Source organism: Nothobranchius furzeri, chromosome 4 (genome assembly GCF_043380555.1).
Source record: "Nothobranchius furzeri strain GRZ-AD chromosome 4, NfurGRZ-RIMD1, whole genome shotgun sequence".
In the NCBI taxonomy this organism is placed as follows: domain Eukaryota; kingdom Metazoa; phylum Chordata; class Actinopteri; order Cyprinodontiformes; family Nothobranchiidae; genus Nothobranchius; species Nothobranchius furzeri.
Window position 1 is genome coordinate 16,820,830 of NC_091744.1, and position 19,528 is coordinate 16,840,357.

Genomic DNA, 19,528 nt, shown 5'->3' on the forward strand with positions numbered 1-19,528 from the left:
AAATCTTTACTCTGAACTGTGATCCATATAGCTTGGGAGAAAACATTTTAAAATTAAACTATGAGATCACTGAGGGTGATAACAGTTTCTCATTATGCTTTGTATATAATGTAGAATATAGATGTTTGTCATTTTAAAGCAAAATATAGGATGGGCACTTACTGCGACCCAAAATCCAGCACTGGGGGCTGCATATGCAGAGGTCTCCCATCTTCTAGTGTAAATGGAGAAGCGCTGTTCAAAAAACAGACAGAAGGTTGTTATCAACTTCACTGATATTCTAAAAGAGAGAAAAGATCAACATAACCCCAAAAAATATGTTTATGCACTTTGTTGGATCACCCAAGAGTAAAACCATGGATCAAATCTCTTCTTCAAATGCTTTCATATTAATACATCGTGTTTACAGGTGCAGGTAGCAGCCGGCTATTTCTCATTCTCTGATACTATTGAGTGGAGAATCTCTCACATCAGCAGTTTTCTGCTGCAAAACGCGTGAGTGCGTAATGGATGGAGGACTCAGTGAAGTGCTGCAGTTTGGCAAGACCGACAACCGGATGATCCAGCGGTTACTTTGAGTCTGAAACGCGTTAGCGGAGATTTTTAGACAAATGCGAGAGAACCACCATATTACATTTTTATCTCCATAACATATTTATAGCAATGTTACGTTAGAATGTTGTTAAGAAGCCAGAGATGTGGGTGGTGGGGTGGAGGGTCTGAGTTTGGAGTATCCAGATGTTCCCTGGAGGTGGGTTCCCCTGTCTGGGACTGGGGGGCTGCAGCCCAACTCTGGAGGTGCTTGGGTTGCCTCGGGGGGGTGGGGGTGGGGGGGGGGAGTTGTGAGTGGGGCCCCTTGGGGGTCTTGGCGGTGGCCATGGGTTGCCTAGTGAACTAGACCAAATTCTTGCTTTGCAAAGTTTGGTCTAGGCATGCTCCATTGGAACCTCCGCAGCTCCTACCAGGACTCTGGCTAGCCAATCACAGCGCTCTAGAGGGGTTTCAAACACATAAAGAGCTGTGATTGGTCCATAATGGTGGGACAATCATAGTGCTCTATCTGCTTAGTGAACAAATCACAGAGCTTTATCCGCATTGTGGGCCAATCAGGGCACTCTATATGCCTGGAGGGTGGGATGATGCAACAGAGTGAAACAAGAGTATGTCACATTCATTGTCCAGTGGAATGCGGAGATCATTTGAAAGACAACGGTAGAACCCGCCCCACAACCAAGAGCCGTCAATGGAGCGTGGCCAGACTAAATAATACATTTATTTAGTTTGGCTTGCCAGGCTAGCATTGTCCCTGAGCAGGTCTGGGTGGGGGCCTGGGGTGTGGGGGGTGGCCGGCCCCCGTGTGGGGATCTGGGATCTGGGCGGGACCTGACATGTATACTTCCGGGAAGAAGGCGGGAACATGTGGCAGTGCCTGGCTCAGGCTCAGGTGCTGTCCCATCATGGGGGGGGGGGGGATACCCAGGAGGGGGAGGACCCAACCTTACCTGGATGTCCTATGTCTTATATATACTGGAAGTTGTGCAAATGCAGGGATGGGAGTAGATATTCTGCTGGGGTGGGGCTACGTTGGTGCCCTCGGACTCTGGGGCTCTGCGATGCTGCTGCTTTGGGCCCTGGAAAGATGGGCTGGGGTCTCCATGCCCTGGGTGGCATTTTTGCAACAGAGGTACCTATTGGGGCCAGTGGGGGAGCTGGCTCCCTGGAGGGCTTTGGCCAACCAGCCATTCCTCCCCATCCCCACATATTTTTCTCCTCCTGATCCCTCACATCGTCACACAAACATGCACATAGGACCTGGGGGGGGGGGGGGGGGGGGGGGGCAAGTCGGGGGTGTGGGTATGGACCCCATTTCCGCATTCCTGTGGCAACCTGCCCCCCAATTTTATTTACACATTAAACTCTTCCACCAACGGCATTCCACGCAAGCACACACTTAGGGCCTTGGGAGTGAGCACATTCAACGGCACTTGGCAGGGGGATTTTTCAGCCTCATCCCAAGTGCCGGTGCCCACTTCCAATTTTAAATTGCACTTAGACACAGAGGGCTGTGGGTGCAAGTGGGGTGGTGTGGTGGCATCAGCTGGCATAGGCCAGACAATGCCTGCACTGCCCGCTCACCACAGCCATGGAATAAACCTCATTAACATGCACTAACACTATATTGAAGCAGGAGGAGGAAGACTAGGGGTCTTAGCACACCTCTGTTGTTGCTTGGCTTCCTGGGGCTGGAGGCTAGGAGGGAGATCTGGCCGCCTGGTTGGGGTCTGGGGTGGTGGGTTGCTTTGCTCAGCGTTGAACGGGGGAGCCTGCTCATCACCACCCAGCAGACAGGGTCAAACTCTGGTAAACGGTAATGGTTGTACCCCATGTGCAGCAGTACCGGAACCAGAGTGAATAGGGTGTGTATGGGGAGCATAAGTGGGTGTCCGGCGTGAATTTTTGTAAGTCTTTGGTTGTATGTGCATGTGTGAGCATGAGGGAGGGAGTGTGTGACCGTGTCTGTGTATGACTGTATATGTCAGGTGGGGCCTTTAACTCCTCCCCTCTCCTGGGATTTCTTTTGATGATATACATCTTCGCCTCCCCTCCCCTCCCCCTGCCACACTTGGTGTGGACTGTGGTGCCTTGGTCTGCCCGAGTGTTTGCGGCACCCGGGTCAGGGGGGTTACGATTTTTGGCGTCTGCCCGATTAATCCCAGTAGGTGCCTGGTGGGGTCTGGGTTCCTGCACTCTGCTGGGTCCCCGGCGGGGCTGGTCGCCCCTGGGTCCCAGGTCGTTGGGTTCTGGGCTTGGCCGGCTGGGGGGTGGGAGGCTGCGGGCGGGCCTGTGGGCTTGCCGCTGATATCTCTCGAGTCTCTGCCGGTTGCTGGTTGTGCCTCCCCGGGGCGATCCTCTACGCCTCTCGAGGGGGCAGGGGCTTTTTTTGTTTGCACTGGTCCCTGCGCTCTGGGGCAGCGCCTGGATCTCTGGGACTTGGAGCTCCCTCCATCTCCTACACTTATTTGGGGGGCAGATCTGTGGTCCCTCACACTCTCTATTGGATGCTCCTATAGAGAAACCTTACATAAACAAGCGCATGTACACACACAGGTGCTCACATGGTGCTCTCATAAGTATGGACTTGGGCATGTTCAACACATGTCTTAAGGCTATGGTTGGCGCTAAATGCACTGTGATTTATTATTGTGTGATTGTTCAGTAAAACAATGTTGATTTTATATTTCTTCATAAAATTGACGCAGTCATAGCTTGCTCCTGTTGTATTGTTGTGTGTCCCTTTTCTGCAGGTCTAGAAGCAGACCCCTGTTCATCATTGATTGTTTATTTTTGTGGAAAATTTCCAGAAAAAGCCACATAGATCTACTTCCCCCCTGTAACTTTGCATTCATGTACTAATACCTTGCCTCAGATTGCAGAGTGCGTCTCGGCTAGTAGAAGCTAACCCAGGAGTGGGCAATCCTGGTCCTCGAGGGCCGTTATCCAGCAGGTTTTAGTTGTTTTAGTTGAATCTGCTGGTGATTAACAGGATGTTGCAGAGCCTGATGAGCTACTGAACAGGTGATTTATCCAGGAATCAGGGGTGTTGGGAGCAAAAAGAAACTAAAACGTGCTGGATAGCGGCCCTCGGGGACCAGGATTGCCCACCCCTGAGCTAATCGTTAGCAATAGCAAATGCATAACATAGCATAGCAGAACATGTTCAGACATTCAGGTTTGTGTTATTTGTGGAGATAAAAATAGATCAACCATGCAGAGCGAACAGAGGCAGCAAATGGGTTGTGCTGCTGTTGGCTAGTCAATATATTTGCATATCATCATGAATATTAATTAGCTAGACCACAAACCCTGCCGTTTTCCATTCCACACTATTTTGACTAACTTCTACTTGAAACAGGAGGTCCAGAGTTTTTCCACAGGAAACAACTCACAAGACATTTATTCATACTAGAGATCAAAGTAGATTTAATGAAAAAACAAGTGCATGCCTCCTTTAAAGTACAAAAATAAAATGGCATTGAAGCCGATCCCTGAGATAGTAAGCAGAGCTGACTTTATGAGAAGGTGTGACTTGGAAGTCTAGTGTAGGCTGTAAATAAGCACATGCTGATGTTGTGCAGAGCTTTTTTATTTTGGTTTAGGGTAAACACTAAAACAAACACAAGCTGGCAAACAAGGACATAGTTTTTGCTCATTGAATGCAAAAAATTATTTGCAAAAAGAGTTTTTTTCCCTTTAAAGTAGAGGCTTAATTTAATGAGTCAGCGTTTGCTGGCTCAGGCTGCACAACAGAGCTTCACTGCTCAGCAACATGAACAGGACCACACCTAAATAAATATAACAGAGGAGATGCAAGCTATGGAAATCATGATTCAATTTCAATAGAGCCTTTGTATATGACAACCATTACACAGCATACTATAGGAATAGATGGGTAATGATACTGTAGGATCAGTGTATAATTCTACCCATTAAGCACCGCTAAACCTGGAAGTAAAATCAGTTTTGATGCCAGAGATTCATTCTAGCGCAACTCTGCAAAACAGCTCATAAACAGCCGTCTACACATTCCATAGCAAGCTGCAACCTAACACGAGTTATTTTCTGACATTTATGAGATTTTTGCTTTTGACCGGAACGTGAAAATAACAAAACCAAACACCGTAGCTTTAACTGTGTACACTACTTGAGGCTACCACTCTCTTTTGGGAGCAAGAACACCATGTCTGTTTTTGGTGCCTTTGTGTTTGTGTTTGTGTGTGAGTGAGTGAGTGAGTGAGTGAGTGAGTGAGTGAGTGAGTGAGTGAGTGAGTGAGTGAGTGAGTGAGTGAGTGAGTGAGTGAGTGAGTGAGTGAGAGAGAGAGAGAGAGAGAGAGAGAGAGAGAGAGAGAGAGAGAGAGAGAGAGAGAGAGAGAGAAATAGACAACCTTTGCCAATAAGCTCTAGAAATGGGTGCCTGGAAGCAGGACAACAGCAGCTGACTTGTGGTTGCTCTGTGTCGATGTCTGCGTCTGTGAAAGTACTAACAATGTTTCCATTTTGGGATCATCGTGGCTGCTGACCAACACAAGCGGGGAAGAGGAATTTTGGTGGCTCAAGCTTTCCTCTTTTCATGAAAGCACTTAAAATAATTGCCAAAGAGGCTGTGATCCCTGAGGGAATCATTTTTCTTGTGCATGCGTTTTATTATTGAGCAGCTACACTTGAAACTGGAGTCTGAAGCTGACGTGAAGTGGTCTCAGTAAGAAGGCTAAAATAAGCCACAAAGTTAATGTTTTACTTGCAGTATGTTAAAAATGTCTTGCTCTGTATGTAAGTAAAAGCTACTTCCTCAGGAACTGCTGATTGTAAAAGGAAGATCGGTAAAATGTATAATGCAGCTAAAGCAAAAACATACTTAGAAACATTATTCTAATTTAATAACAAAACATCTACATGTTTTATTCTAGAGGGAACAGCATCAGCAGCTGTCAGCACATAACTGGATTCTGCTGTGAAAAACACCATTAAAAGGTACAAGTTCATACAAAGTGTAGTTTCCATACATCAGTTACATTCAAAAAAGTTCTGCATACACGCCACCAAAGTCCCTCTCCCATGTAACACGCCCCACATGAGGCGCAGCAGGTCTGGTGTGGCTGCAGTACAGGAAGTGACTGAGCCGATGGTTCAGCCAGTGTTGGTTCTGAGATAAAAGCTTGTAGTAGGAAACAACATTTATCTAAATCAAAAATGCAACAAAAAAATAAAAAACAAAAATACAGCTTGATGAAAACAATTAGTGGACTGTGCAGTGGCGCAGTGGTTAGAGCTGTTGCCTTGCAGCAAGAAGGTCCTGGGTTCGCTTCCCGGCCTGGGATCTTTCTGCATGGAGTTTGCATGTTCTCCCTGTGCATGTGTGGGTTCTCCCCGGGTACTCCGGCTTCCTCCCACAGTCCAAAAACATGACTGTTAGGTTGACTGGTCTGTCTACATTGTCCTTAGGTGTGCATGATTGTTTGTCCTGTGTGTCTCTGTGTTGCCCTGCAATGGACTGGCTCTCTGTCCAGGGTGTACCCCGCCTACTTGCCCGTTGACCACTGGAGATAGGCACCAGCCCCCCCCCCCCCCCCCCCCCCCGCGACCCTACGTGGGCAAGCAGGTTCAGACAATGGATGGATGGACGGAAAACAATGTTTTTACACAAGTGAGGACAGATCTGTGGTGTGCACTGAGCAGGAGAAAAGTGTATAGCAGGTTTTGTTTTGCTATCTTGCACAATTAGTAAGATAACATGAGGTATGAAGCATTATAGGACTACACTGAAAACATGTAGATTTAAATTTCTGTTTCAAGTTAACCCGGTCCTGACATTTGGTTGTATTTTTTTTTCCAATTAGTCTTGATCCAAATCTTATGTTAACACTTAAAAAAGACACTTTGATCCCACTAGTTTTATGTCTTCTGTTAAGTCGATTAAAAACATGCTCTATCTAAAATAAAAAAGAAAATGTGTTGGCTTTCTGCCAACACATGTACAAATAAGAAAAACAGAAACAAGTACAGCAAATCTTCCAGATATTCAGTTTATGAAGTTTAAATAGATGTTTGTATTGTTCTGTAAAAATAAACATAAACATGTTGAGACATTTATTGAAATCAAGAGCAAAGTTGAATAATTTTAACTAATTTATCACAAATTATAAGTCGGTCTCAGAATAGTTAAATATGTTTGTTTGTGTTACAAACATCTTGCCTAAAGTTATGTTTACAAACTCTACTTGGAAAAACATTGTACAGAAGGGCTGCACAATATATCGAAAAATTATCGTCATCGTGATAACAGGACGTGCGATAGGCCCATCGCAAAGCACGTCAAAAACGGCGATAAATGTTTGGTTCAAACATTTCCATCCATGTCATACATCAACTTTTTGTAAACCAGCTCTGTTTTTTACGCGGAAGTATTATTTGACCAATCAAATGTAGCCCTTCTGATAAGCGGCCAATCAGATGGGTCTGTTCACGTAATACGCCCGCCCCCTACGTAGACCCTTACCCCAAAATTCCACTATCTCCGCTCTGCCCCTGCTTTCCGCTGCCGCTCGCTTCCCTTGTTCATCATGCTGGCTCAGATTAACGAACGCACTTTGTGCTGAGGTTTCTGGAATCAGCGCTGCTTTCAAACGTGAACGTGAACCCACTCGGTCTCGTTAAGCAGCTGATAACCGGGCTGACTCCGACACGTGCCGGTGAACCAACCCACCGTTAGCCCCAGGCTCTGGTTAGCTTCCAGCTAAAAGGCTACAGCACTCTCCTCCCAGTCCCACCCTGCTAAAGAGGGCCTGGAAAAGTTCCCCCACACATCAAAGTGATTTTTCATTCATGAGCTTTTATAACCTTGTTAATCAGGATAGTTGATTTGCTGCTGCACATAAACTGTCAGTCAGAAGCTCTGCTAGCCGGTTATCTTAGAGGAGCTAGTTCAATTTGTTAGCTTGTTATCAGAATCATAGTTGCAGTTTCATCATCTGAGCTGCTTTTTAAGATCTAGGTAAACTTGTTCAATTTGGGGTTAAAAACAAACGTTTTCACATATTTTCCATGTAGTTTTTTTGCCAGTTCCTCTTCTGAAAGGTAGACAATTGTTTTTCTCTTTCCCTCAGAAAATCTTAATATTCTCCTAGTTTGGCCCAGCACAGTTCACTTCCCAATAGCAGCAACAGCCTTATATCATAACCACATAAGTGGAGAAAATGTTCAGTAGCAATGAGAGAATTTGCTGTTGCATTTAAGTGATGTTAACTATTATTTAACATTTAACCTTATTTTCAGATATTTTTATTTATTCTAAAACCCTGGTAAGGGATGTTTTTCTGTATTTGGAGCATCAGAAAAAGTTTTATGGTGGAGGTGATGTTTTAAAGTCACTGAGAAACTGCATGCATGCAGTTTGTTGTTTTGCTGCTAATACAGTAGCAGGTGCAGCTGCTAATACAGTAGCAGGTGCAGCTGCTAATACAGTAGCAGGTGCAGCTGCATGTTTTTGCAATGAAAATGTTATGTTGTAATGGAATTCATGCATTAGTTTTTGTTTGCTTTGAACCCAGAGCAGACGTCACACGCCAGACGACATCAACACTGCATACTTTAATATTTGTTCATTTATCGTGAGTAATATCGATATCGCAGTATTAAGCACTGTTATCGATTATCGCAGGTTTTTCTAATATCGCGCAGCCCTATTATAGAGGAACTGAATTACTGAGTGGCCATTTGTTAAATGAAAGCAGATAAATGTAACAATATCCCTTTTGTCTTATGTTGAAATATGTAAAAAAAAAAAACAAATTTTTAATTATAACTAAACATGCTTTTTAAGCAAGTACTCTCTGAGGCCCTTTACATATTCTAATTGTTTGTAAATCTGTAATCTGCTGAGCGATTTAACTTCAAATGGTGTTACTTAAGAGTGGGAAAAACTGCGTGGGTGAGCAAATGAGGGGTCAAATGTGAAAGGAAAATGAGTTTGTCTGCCTCTACAAAGGCAAATGAACACAGAAATGGAAGACATGTTAAATAACCAATGCTCTCTGAAGTCTCAATCTTTCCTGGTATTGAACAAAAAAAGAGTAGGCCTACCAATAAATACACTAAAATGTCCTAGATGATTGCACTAATTAATGCAACTGCTAAATATAAACCCAATGTTAAGGTGCAAAATCCTGCAGGACTTGCACAGCAGCCAAAGGAATGGCAGTGACAGCAGCACATACTGTAGTAATCGATTCTGTTACACAACAGATTCAGGCTTCCTGCATAGACGACACCCATGCATGCCATTCCTGCAGTGTGCGCCGTACGGTGTCGCGGGAAACTGTCACTCCAGTTTGGCTTTCTAATGCTTTAGCTAACTGCAGTAAACTTGCATGGTGATTTTCTTCCACCCTCCTCATCAGAAGACGCTCCTGTCCAGATGTTAACGTCTGTGGATGGCCTGGATGTCTCTGTAAGATGGTTGTACTTCCATCTTTCTTTAAATTTACGATCACTTTTGCTACAGTATTTTGACTGATATGTAAAGTTTTGCTGATCTTCTTGTAGCCCTCAACTTTTTGTGTAAAGAAATTATTTCCTTTCTCAGATTTTGTGACATTTCTCTTCCACATGGAGCCGTTGCTGACAGCATGAAATGGGAAGGGCTTTGTTAAGTAATGTCCTGTTATAGTCACCTGTCTGCTGGACACCTCTAAAAATGAATCATCAGACTCACCTGTGGTTATTTGCTTGTTAGTTCAACCTTTTTTTAGTCTTAAGTTTTCTCCTAAGACTATAATCGGGGTGTACTTATTTTTGCAACATGGGCTTGAATGGATTTGTTAGGAAAATCACTTTTTTCCTGTTTGCAATCAATGGCCCACATTTGTGGGAGTATTTTGTAGTACGGTATCTCATAGAAAATGTTGATTCTGAAAGGAAACTAAAAGATTTATGACAAATGTAGTGGGGTGTATATGTATGTGTATATATATATATATATATATATATATATATATATACACACACACACACACACACACACACACACACACACACACACACACACACTGTATATGCCTCCCAAGAAGTGTACCGCTGAGCTCTACCTCGAGTTCCAACCACTGCACAGTACAAAAATAACATGTCGTGTTTAGTGCTATTTGATCCCTGGGATGCAACTCCCATAAAGTTAGTGTTAGCGGTGACCTTAGCAACACTGCAAGCCGGGTTAAGAAAAGACAAGAGTTTAGGTCAGCTGTTCACAGACATATGAACAAGAAAGGGAAGACTAAATGAAAAACGTGTGCTACACTCTTTCTTGTATCAGACACAGGACTAAATAGTGAGGAACACCTTTATCGTTAAACATTCTGTAAAGCTTTTAATAAAGGACTGCATTGAAAAATCAACTAAGAAAAAGCAAACAAAGCAGAAGCAGATGAGGGAAGACACTTTGACATGAGACTTGGCTACCACACAGATAGAAATGTCGTTAACCTGTTTCTGCTGCCTGATTAGCTCTTTAGGCTGAGAGGGTGCTGGCAGGGCCTGGTAAGAGTCTGATAACCTAGACACGAGAGGCCTTTCAGCCATCAGGCCTGGAGCTCTGGAGGTTAAACTCTAGTGGAAAATTTTAATATTCTCACACGTCTCTGGGTGGGACATGGACTAAAATGTACTCTAAAATGATTGTGAATTTTGGTTAAAAAGAAATAATACTTGGGTAGATTAATGGTTCAGCTGTATGTAGGAAACAGTGTTTACAACCCAACAGAATAGAGTTGCCACAAAGACTGTTATGCAATTATACTTACTGGCCAGTATTGGACATCCAGAACAAGATTAAAACAAAAAACATCTATCTTCTCAGGGATTTTTTGAGGGAAAACAAACATCAGGAAAAGACGGACTCCTTTCCTTTTTTCCCAAGGAGTTCTAAAATTAGCTAGGAATTTGGTTGTGTGCCTCTGTAACACACATGCCCCCAAACCCTCTCTGTCATAGACTACCCCCCAGTCTCTCACTAGCATAAACAACACAGCCGGCGTACAGAAGAAGACTTTAAAGGGAGTTTTCCTCCGGCTTATTGGACTTAAACCACTCCAACTGTAACAGAAACTTCACCTGCTAGCTCTAGTAGAACATAGGCTCCATCACACCTTCATGTGGGATGGGATTTCTAGCTTGACTCTGAAAAGAAAGTCATGATGCTTTAAGGAAAGTAGTTCTACTCAAGATATGAGCCGACTGTGGTTGCAGGTACGAACCCAGGTTCCCACAGTCCTGTCAGTCATTCTGTCCTTGGGCAAAACACTTCAACCTCCCTGGCTGCTGGTGGTGGTGAGAGCGGCCAGTGCCAGTGTGCCCCATGGCAGCTGTGGCTACACTGTAGCTCATCACCACCAGTGAGTGAATGTGTGTGAATGGATGAATGAATCTCTGTAATGTAAAGCGCTTTGGAGTTGTCTGACTCAGAAAAGTGCTATACAAGTGTGGGCATTTATCAAACCAGGAAAGGTTTCATCTTTAAGGTGCGTATTTTTGAAGGGTTTGAGTAATAAACCGTTCTAGAAACTGATTATGAAAGAACGTACCTATCTTGTAGTGGAAGACCATCTTTTCTTCGCTCCTTCTCCACCTACAAAAACAGAACAATCTTTGTTCAAACTAAATGTAAAAAAGGATTTCACATGCCAGCGAGTCAAAAACACACTGAACTCTGATTAATCTTGCTGGTTTTCCAGATTGCATCTCCAACCTGAAGGAAAGCCAACAACCTATTTTACAGTATTGCATAAAGATATCATCTTATCATGTCTTAAATCGAACAATTCCTCATTAAACTCATCAGTCTAGCAGTTTGCATCATACAAGGCTTGATGAGGACACACTGATCAGAAATGCATTCAAGAACTGAAGGCAACTGAAATAAGACACTCAAAACAACCAATAGTCTTGTCGAGGCTTTTAGCTTCATTAGGAAGTACAGGAGGCCCCGCTGAAACCTAACGTGCAGCCATTCAGCTGGTCTCATTGCTCTGTTGCAGGAAAACCTGAGAGGCGTTCACGGTGGTCACTGCTTTTGGTTGAAGTTGGTCAACACATGTACTCCAACCAGCTGCCAGAGTGAAGGAAACGCATATTCACAACAACAATGCACTGCTGTATCCTCTTATAGCAGCTTCCTTTTGCTGCTTTATTAAACTGGTTCACTATTAAAAATAACTTCTCTGGAATTTTTGTCATGAAATATTCCAGTTTTAAAGTAAAACATTTATCTTTAGCAATAGCTTTGTGGTTACTTTTCATTACTAATGAGCTATTCTGGGGGAAAAACATCCAGACAGCTCAAAGTAGTAAAGTACATTTGTGTCTTCCACCAGCCTGAGCTTGGAGGTGAAGCAGCAGGTCTTATGTCTCACTTGCTGCTGCAGCAACAGGACACAACTTGTCAACCAACTCATGTTACCATGAGCGCGCACACACACACACACACACACACACACACACACACACACACACACACACACACACACACACACACACACACACACACACACACACACACACACAGTGACAATCAGATCTTCAAGATTTGATTTGGTCCAGATGCGTCTCTCTACCCATTCACCTCCTTGTGTGTGAATATTTGAACGATCTGAACTTAATTTACTTCTAATAGCTTATTAATAAAACAAAAAAACCTTTCAGTTAAAATAACTATTTTCTGTACTGAAACCACAGCTTAAAAAATGCTTGTGGACTTCATCTTCATCCAATGGGAACAAAGGCTCTTATTATGTAAAGTGTAAAAGCTCCCCCCTACCAAGAGAGATATCTGACAGCCTAAAAACACCCCAGAAAAAAATGTAACTAGATAAATGAAGACATAATAGGAAGTTTGTTTTACTTTTTTTTTTTGGGGGGGGGGGGGGGATTTAAAGACAGAAAATCATTTTAGCCTCAAGAAGGTGCTTAAATCACTTGTTTGAATTTAATTCAGTGATCATTTACTGAGTTACTTTCATGTTTAAATTACTGTTTCAGTCCCAAATATCAGGGATTCTGGTTTCTACAGAATAACACAACTTTGTTGAGTTCGTTATAATCTCAAGAGAATCAAAAACGGTTTACTAGTTTTAATGAATTTCCTCAACACCTTAAACGGTTATACAAAAACCAACCATTGCTATAATCTGAGGCCTAATCTGTGCATTTCAGTGTTAATCTGACTCGATTTGCTGAACTAAAGCATGGTTATGTTGAGAGGCTCACACAGGCCAAGCGCCTCCCACAGCACAGGATCACTTTTAGACACAACCCCGTCCTGTTGTGTTTGAATTGTTCACGTTTTCATTATATGGAGCAATATTCCTTCAGTCATGAGTCATCCAGGCTTACTAGAACATGCTGAACTTGTGTGTTTGCTGTTTGCTTCAGACGCTGCACTTTTGCACCGCAGCGTTCCACCTTTTGAGTTCTGCCTCCTAAGTTCCTCAACATTTAGTTCATGAAATAAAATCTATTTTGAATGCATTTAAATTGATTCAGATTTGCTTATACTCACATTGCAGTGCATCAAAAACTAGATTACATCCCCATTCCGATTAAGCTTACATGTATGAAAAAGCAAAACTCTGACCTATTTATCTGCTAAACTTTAGATTTATAGTTCAGGTAGATTAATTATTATTTCACTGAAACTAGAGGTGGTTAATTTAATGATAGCAGTTAACTAGGGCTAGACTGTTACCGTAAATCCTCTAATAAAGGCCGGTATTCAATTAAAGGCCGGGTCTCCAATTTTGGCCGGTGTCGGAGTCAGCGGAGGTGAATAATGGCCGGTCTCTTATTGTGGCCGGGTGGAATGTGGTAACAAGCAAGTATGAGCGTCTCAGCGGCAGGGTTATAGTCCCCAAATCAACCAGCAGGAGGCAGTAGAGGTTCACACAAACCTTTATTTGGCTTTTTCTTCAACACTTTGTAACGCTACAGACACGATCCTCTATCACGCTCCTACCACACAGAGTCACGGTGTCAGTTAACCATGCTAATTCAACCCGCTCCACAGAACACACATCACCTTCCCTGTGGCTTACATAACACTCACACAACACGCAAATCAACACATAGGAACTAGCAGAACGATAGGAAACACATATAACAAAATACCCAGAATGCACCTGGCTTACAAACCCAGCCAGGTCATTACACTATCAAGTTCAAAGAGAATGTGCTGATTATGCTGCAGAACACTCTGGGGAGCAGCAGTAGGGGGTGTATGAACTAGTCAACTTCACTATAGTGACTTTTCATGCCTGTCGTCGACTAGTCGCTGTCACGTGATAATGACCGGAAAGATGCAGCCCTCGGAAAAGACAGCAGCCTGCTGTCAGCAGGTGACAAGCTCCTGCGCTCGGGGGGTGGGGTGGGGGTGGGGGTGGGGGGGTGGGGGGGCAACGCGCTGTGCCAGACCGTAGGTACTGACACGCGATCGTTCATGTCAGTTCATTTCCTTTAATGTTTTCTGTCTTTTATTTGCGCCTGATGTGTATCGCTGCTGTGGAGCGGGGCGCATCAACTTGTCCTCCGACGCACAGATCACTGATGCGGCCGGCAAGCAGGGAGCGCTCCGCTGTTTTCGCGGTCGGTAGATCTGCCTCCTGAGCACGGCCACAGTAACAATCAGGTGTCGCCACCTCAAAAACTAATTTAACACGCGATCGTTCATGTCAGTTCATTTCCTTTAATGTTTTCTGTCTTTTATTTGCGCCCGATGCGTTTCGCTGCTGTGGAGCGGGGCGCTGCATGCATCACCTTGTCCTCCGACGCACTGATCACTGATACGGCCGCCAAACAGTGAGCACTCCGCTGTTTTTGCGGTCGGTAGATCTTTCAGAACTGCAGTTCAAAGGTAACTCATAAGGTGAATATATATGAACCCAGGTAGCAGTTTCTCTTTAGGATTGAGAGGAGATGCAGGAAGATAATAAACAGACAGGACAGAAAAATAGTCAAATAAAAACAAGTTAGTTTTTGTACCTGGTGGTTGCAACAAACAGACACCATTGAAGGTCATCAGAAGTGAGGAACAGAAAATGAAATAATTATTTTAATGTTTAGAGCAGCAGGAACTCCGAGAGGCTGCAGGCGCATCAGTGAGTTTGCCAGGGGGAGGGGGGAGAGGGCTGAAGCAGAAACTACCGTTGTTAAAAGAAATGTGTTTAACTTTGAAAATGTGGGCGCAATATTAATTGTCAAAAACTCCAGCGAACCATTAGTTCATTTTGCTCAAATAGAAATAGAGGCCTGCCTCTAATACTGGCCCTCCTTCCAATAAAGGCCTAGAGCTCGATGAGCTTGAGTCAAATACAGGCCCGGGCCTGTATTAGAGGATTTACGGTACATCGGCTCGTCGATATGTACCATAATATCGGTATCGACCATTATAAAGCCTCTTTAGTAGAGCCGATTTAAAGTCAGCCTGTTGCTGCTGCAGGATTTTATTTAAATGTATAGTTACATTACTAAAATCTTCTGCTTAATAAATGCCTTGTGCATTCACTGTCATTCGTGGGATTTTAGTGGCAGTCTGTTGTGGGCAGTCCAAGGCACACCTGTACATTATTCATGCTGTCTAATCAACCCCTTGATATGCCACACCTGTGAGGTGGGATGGATTATCTTGGTAAAGGAAAAGTGCTCACTAACACACATGTGGACAGATTTCAGAACAATTTATGGCTGTTTTGTGCATGTAGAAAAAGTTTCAGATGTTTGAGTTCAGCTCATGAACAATGGGAGCAAAAACAAAAGTGTTGCGTTTATATTTTTGTTCAGTGTAGATCTGTATTCTAATAATACAGTAATACTGTATTCATAACTTCACAGTAAAGAAATTACAGTGCTATTTCTACCATATGTAATTCAAACCTGTTATTAACAACTGTTGTTACCAAAAAGTAAATGAACGACAGTTCTGTTATGGGCTTTCACATCTGGGTCGACACGAACCAGCCCTGGTGGGTTAACTGTGTTCATATCTGGGTAAAAATCTGTGCATTTTTTGTCCTCAGCTGACCGTTTTCTTTGGACCTGCTCTCCTGCTCATCTTCTGTGACTGCAGCTCAGGCCTGATGCTCCAGCCGTGACAGCGTGAGGACAGACTGCTGTGAGGAGCATGCAACACTGTCAGTGAGAAAGTAGGAAGCAGCGTGCTTCAAGTCAGAACCTCCAAAAGCAACACAGCTCTCAGCCGCCTTTGATTATTAACTTAAGGAGGACACCACAGACTTCGCTGCAGAGCTTTTGCCCCGCCCACGTGCTCCAAGACGTCCGAATTCCCGAGAAGGCTGTGTGAACAAAACCTGGCTGCGCAGGGGCGGGCCAAGACTGGACCGGGCTAGACCAGATGTGAAAATGCCATCACCGATGCACTGGTGCAATTGCATTTGCAGAATTGTGATAAATGGTAAATGGCCTGTATTTGACACAACATCCTATGGGGGTTTACAACATCCAAAGGCGCTTTCCAACACAACCAGTCATTCACCCATGCACACACACAATCACATACTCGTGGTGATGAGCTACAATTTAGCCACAGCTGCTCTGGGGTGAACTCTGGGTGTAATGAATAGAAAAGTTCTTCACATATAAACTGATGTAGGTTTAATGGACTCACAAAAAGCATTTGTTAAAAACAACACTATATTAAAGAGCAAGTCACCCCCTACCAGAGTATTACTCCGCTCCCACTTCCTGTTTGAAAAAATGCAACAAATGCTGTTGCCTAGCAGACCGAGGGCAGAGCCGCGTACAAATACACACACACACACACACACACACACACACACACACACACACACACACAGAGGCTCGTAACGACAGTTGACATCATATGGTACCAGCTAACGTTCTAAGGTACCTCTTAGCCAATAGCGATGGCAGATTTAAATTCAAATGCAGTGCAGAGTTTTTACCTGACAACGGCACAACTCTGACAGTTTTAGGCAGAAAATTAAAATTTTAACTAAAATGCACTAAAGTGCAAAACTATTGCCTACACATGTCTGCAGCACAATTAGACACGCATTTATATAGTTTATCAGAAAAAAAGTTGATTTGGGGTGACTTGCTCTTTAAGCAGGTAGCTTAAATGTTGTGTCTGATTAGTGTGTGATACCAGCCTTGCAGCTTAAACGAGCCCATCACCGTACACGCTGCTCGCCCAGCTGATTACCAGCAGCACCCATGTCATGCTCTGTTTCACACAGCCCGTGTAACTGAGACAGTCGCTCCATTCTTTGTTAAATATGACACCCAACACAATGTAAATAATTATTTCAACCGAGCTGAAACAGCAGTGATAAAGTGAACGAAAATGAGTGGAATCCAAACACTGAATTCTTTGTAAAATCTCAGTAAACATTTATCAAATACTAATTAAATATTATCTTCAATGTTAAATCAGTCGCTATGTGTGTCTGTAAAACTGTCAAATCAATGATAGCATAAACAAATAAATGAATACAGTGGATAAAAATCAACTGGGTGCTTTAGAAGATTTTTGCCTCTGTGTGTACACCCTGCTCCACGATTACGTAATCATTACAAATGCCTACAAGAAAATGAAGAAAAAATGTTTGCTCATCCTAATAGAAAAAAACTGTAATAACTAAAGAAGTGAATCATGCATGAAGAAGAAGAAAGAAAAGAAGAAGAAAATATCATTTCTATAGCGCCTCTCAAGATAAAACTCACGAGGTGCTTAAGAACCACCATGCAAACTAATGCAAAGGAAGCAATTAGCATATGTCAAATGTAATATGCTGTTGAGAGTGAGCTATTAACTGAACTCATTGGACCGTCAATGCAAAAGAAAAATGGAAGAACTGCAGAGCAGATGGTGAACTCTCAGGTTTGAATTGCTGGAAGTGTTGCATTTCAGTCTGGTAACTATCCAGGTAACTGGTTTATGCACGAGAAGGAAATCACAATAAACCCACACGAGTTTGATTATCTTTCCTCTGCATATGTCCATTCATTCGTCTGTATCTATTTTTATCATATTGTTCAGCATTTAGTTGCAAATAGTTCCTACTTCATACAAACCCACCCTCCGGTTAAAGGTATGCTCACCTGAAGTGGGACAAAAGCGTCTGCCTCCTCTGGCTGCCAGACCTCGACCACGCTGGTGGACATCTGACTCAGAGCTTCGCAGAAACAAAAACATTAAATGAACAAGAGCGCATGTAAGCTGGGTCTGTATGATCTTTAAGCAGATGCTTACCAACTACCATCTAACTTAACTATTATATGTAATTACAAACGAGTTAACTAAAAATCATCTGTGACAGATAAACAAGCATAAAGCTGAAGGAAGACTTCACCTCTGCAGGTTGACAAATGCTAGCTGCTTGTTTAGCAGGTTAGCTTGATGGCTAACGAACTTGGAAAACATCTCCAGTGCGGTTGCCCGATACTAAACTATTTAGCGAACACGAATAACCCTAAGATGCGTAATGAATGTATTAAAGTCACCATTATTAAATATCAATTCAAAGTCTTATTAGGGAGACACGTTACAGACTGAGAAAGTTTTGTTAAATCAAACCGCAGACTAGGGAACTGGCAGGCGAGCTAGCATAAACTATCATCAGCGAACGGGTCAACAGCACCCACCATACCGTATAGCTTCATTTAAAATCAAAATGTACATTTCAGATTATGTTTTACTGGCTGTGCATTTACGTTCCTTCAAAGAATGTATATAAACCCATGCAGCGGACCATTTTAGCTTTGTTTCCCAGTGTAACGCATACTGCCAGGTAGCATTTTTTTTTCCATCAACGAATAAACGTTCCAACCTCCAACAGTCACCAAAGGTGGACACGAACCTTGCAGCTGAGCCCCGCCGTGTTGAACGTTAGATAGAAGTAATTGCAGAAGTCCTAATAGTATATGGATCCACGTTTTCCTGTGACAGAGGCTGCCTTGCTGGAAGTCCCGTAGCCCCGCCATGCTGCCCTCTCCGCCGTGTGTTCCGCTGCGTTGCTTTCTTTCTCTCAGCAGCAGCAGCCAGGCGGTAGCCGCTGCTCTCTCCGCACCATCCGCCCGCTGAAGCGCCGCGTGCGGTGGGTGTAGCTTCCACTCGCGTCGCTCAGCGCGTCCGAATGTGAGGAAAATCAGCATTAAGCTACAATTAACATCCTAAAGTGGTGGATCACAACGAAAGGGTTGTTATTGTGGTATTTTACGACAGTTTCTCCCCCTTAATTCTTCCACAATACCCCATACTTACCTGTTATTTACACATTACTCAGTTTGTTAAATTGGTTTAAATTAAAGCCTACAAAAAATCTTTCACGTGTTTTTCCTACTGTATTTATTTTCAGTATTTCTAAATTTTATTAAAGTAAACCATGTAAATTCACCTTTCAACACTGTTGTTCAGCATCTGCATCATTTACTGATGGGACGTGTAATCTTAGATACTCAAGGTTTTTAGGACATCTATGTCACAATTTTCCAGGGGAAAATACTGAAAGTTTTCTATGCATTATTTAACTTCTAAAATGGTGTAACAAAATAGAATGCATAAATATGATATAAATGAAAGCCTTTTATTGTTTTCTCTGCAGAATCTTGTTTACTTTTATTTTAAAAACCATTTTAGTTCAACATAAAGGTTGAATAAGGAACAGTATATATTTTTAAACATAACACCTCCACAGGGTGTTTAGAGGTGTGCAGAATGAACGTACAGTACTTCCTTTAATAGCTATATTTTAAAGGTGTGGTTGACTGAAAAAAACATTTTTCATTATTTCTGATTATAGTTGGTCACTAAGTTTTTCATGCTGGCTTAACATTAAAATGGTCTCTTACACACATCTCCAGCACTAGCTTCTAATAAAAACTAGATGATTGAAAACATGGGACCCAATGCCTCCCTGCTTGACACTCAGCATAGGGGTTGGATTGGGGGGTT

The 19,528-nt window shown here is 43.0% G+C and overlaps 1 protein-coding gene across 1 annotated transcript in view; it reads right to left on the bottom strand.

The window, feature by feature from the left end:
* Window positions 1-18,744, bottom strand: part of tmem131l (transmembrane 131 like) — a 47,583-nt gene extending 28,839 nt beyond the window's left edge. Inside the window, exons 1-4 of the mRNA XM_015964107.2 lie at window positions 18,435-18,744; window positions 17,677-17,750; window positions 11,130-11,173; window positions 163-234 (exon numbers count right to left, since the gene is read on the bottom strand). Of these exons, the coding sequence (XP_015819593.2) occupies window positions 163-234; window positions 11,130-11,173; window positions 17,677-17,750; window positions 18,435-18,729 (485 nt within the window). The 5' untranslated portion in view covers window positions 18,730-18,744. The remainder of the gene's footprint in view (window positions 1-162; window positions 235-11,129; window positions 11,174-17,676; window positions 17,751-18,434) is intronic.
* Between the last annotated feature and the right edge of the window lie 784 nt (window positions 18,745-19,528).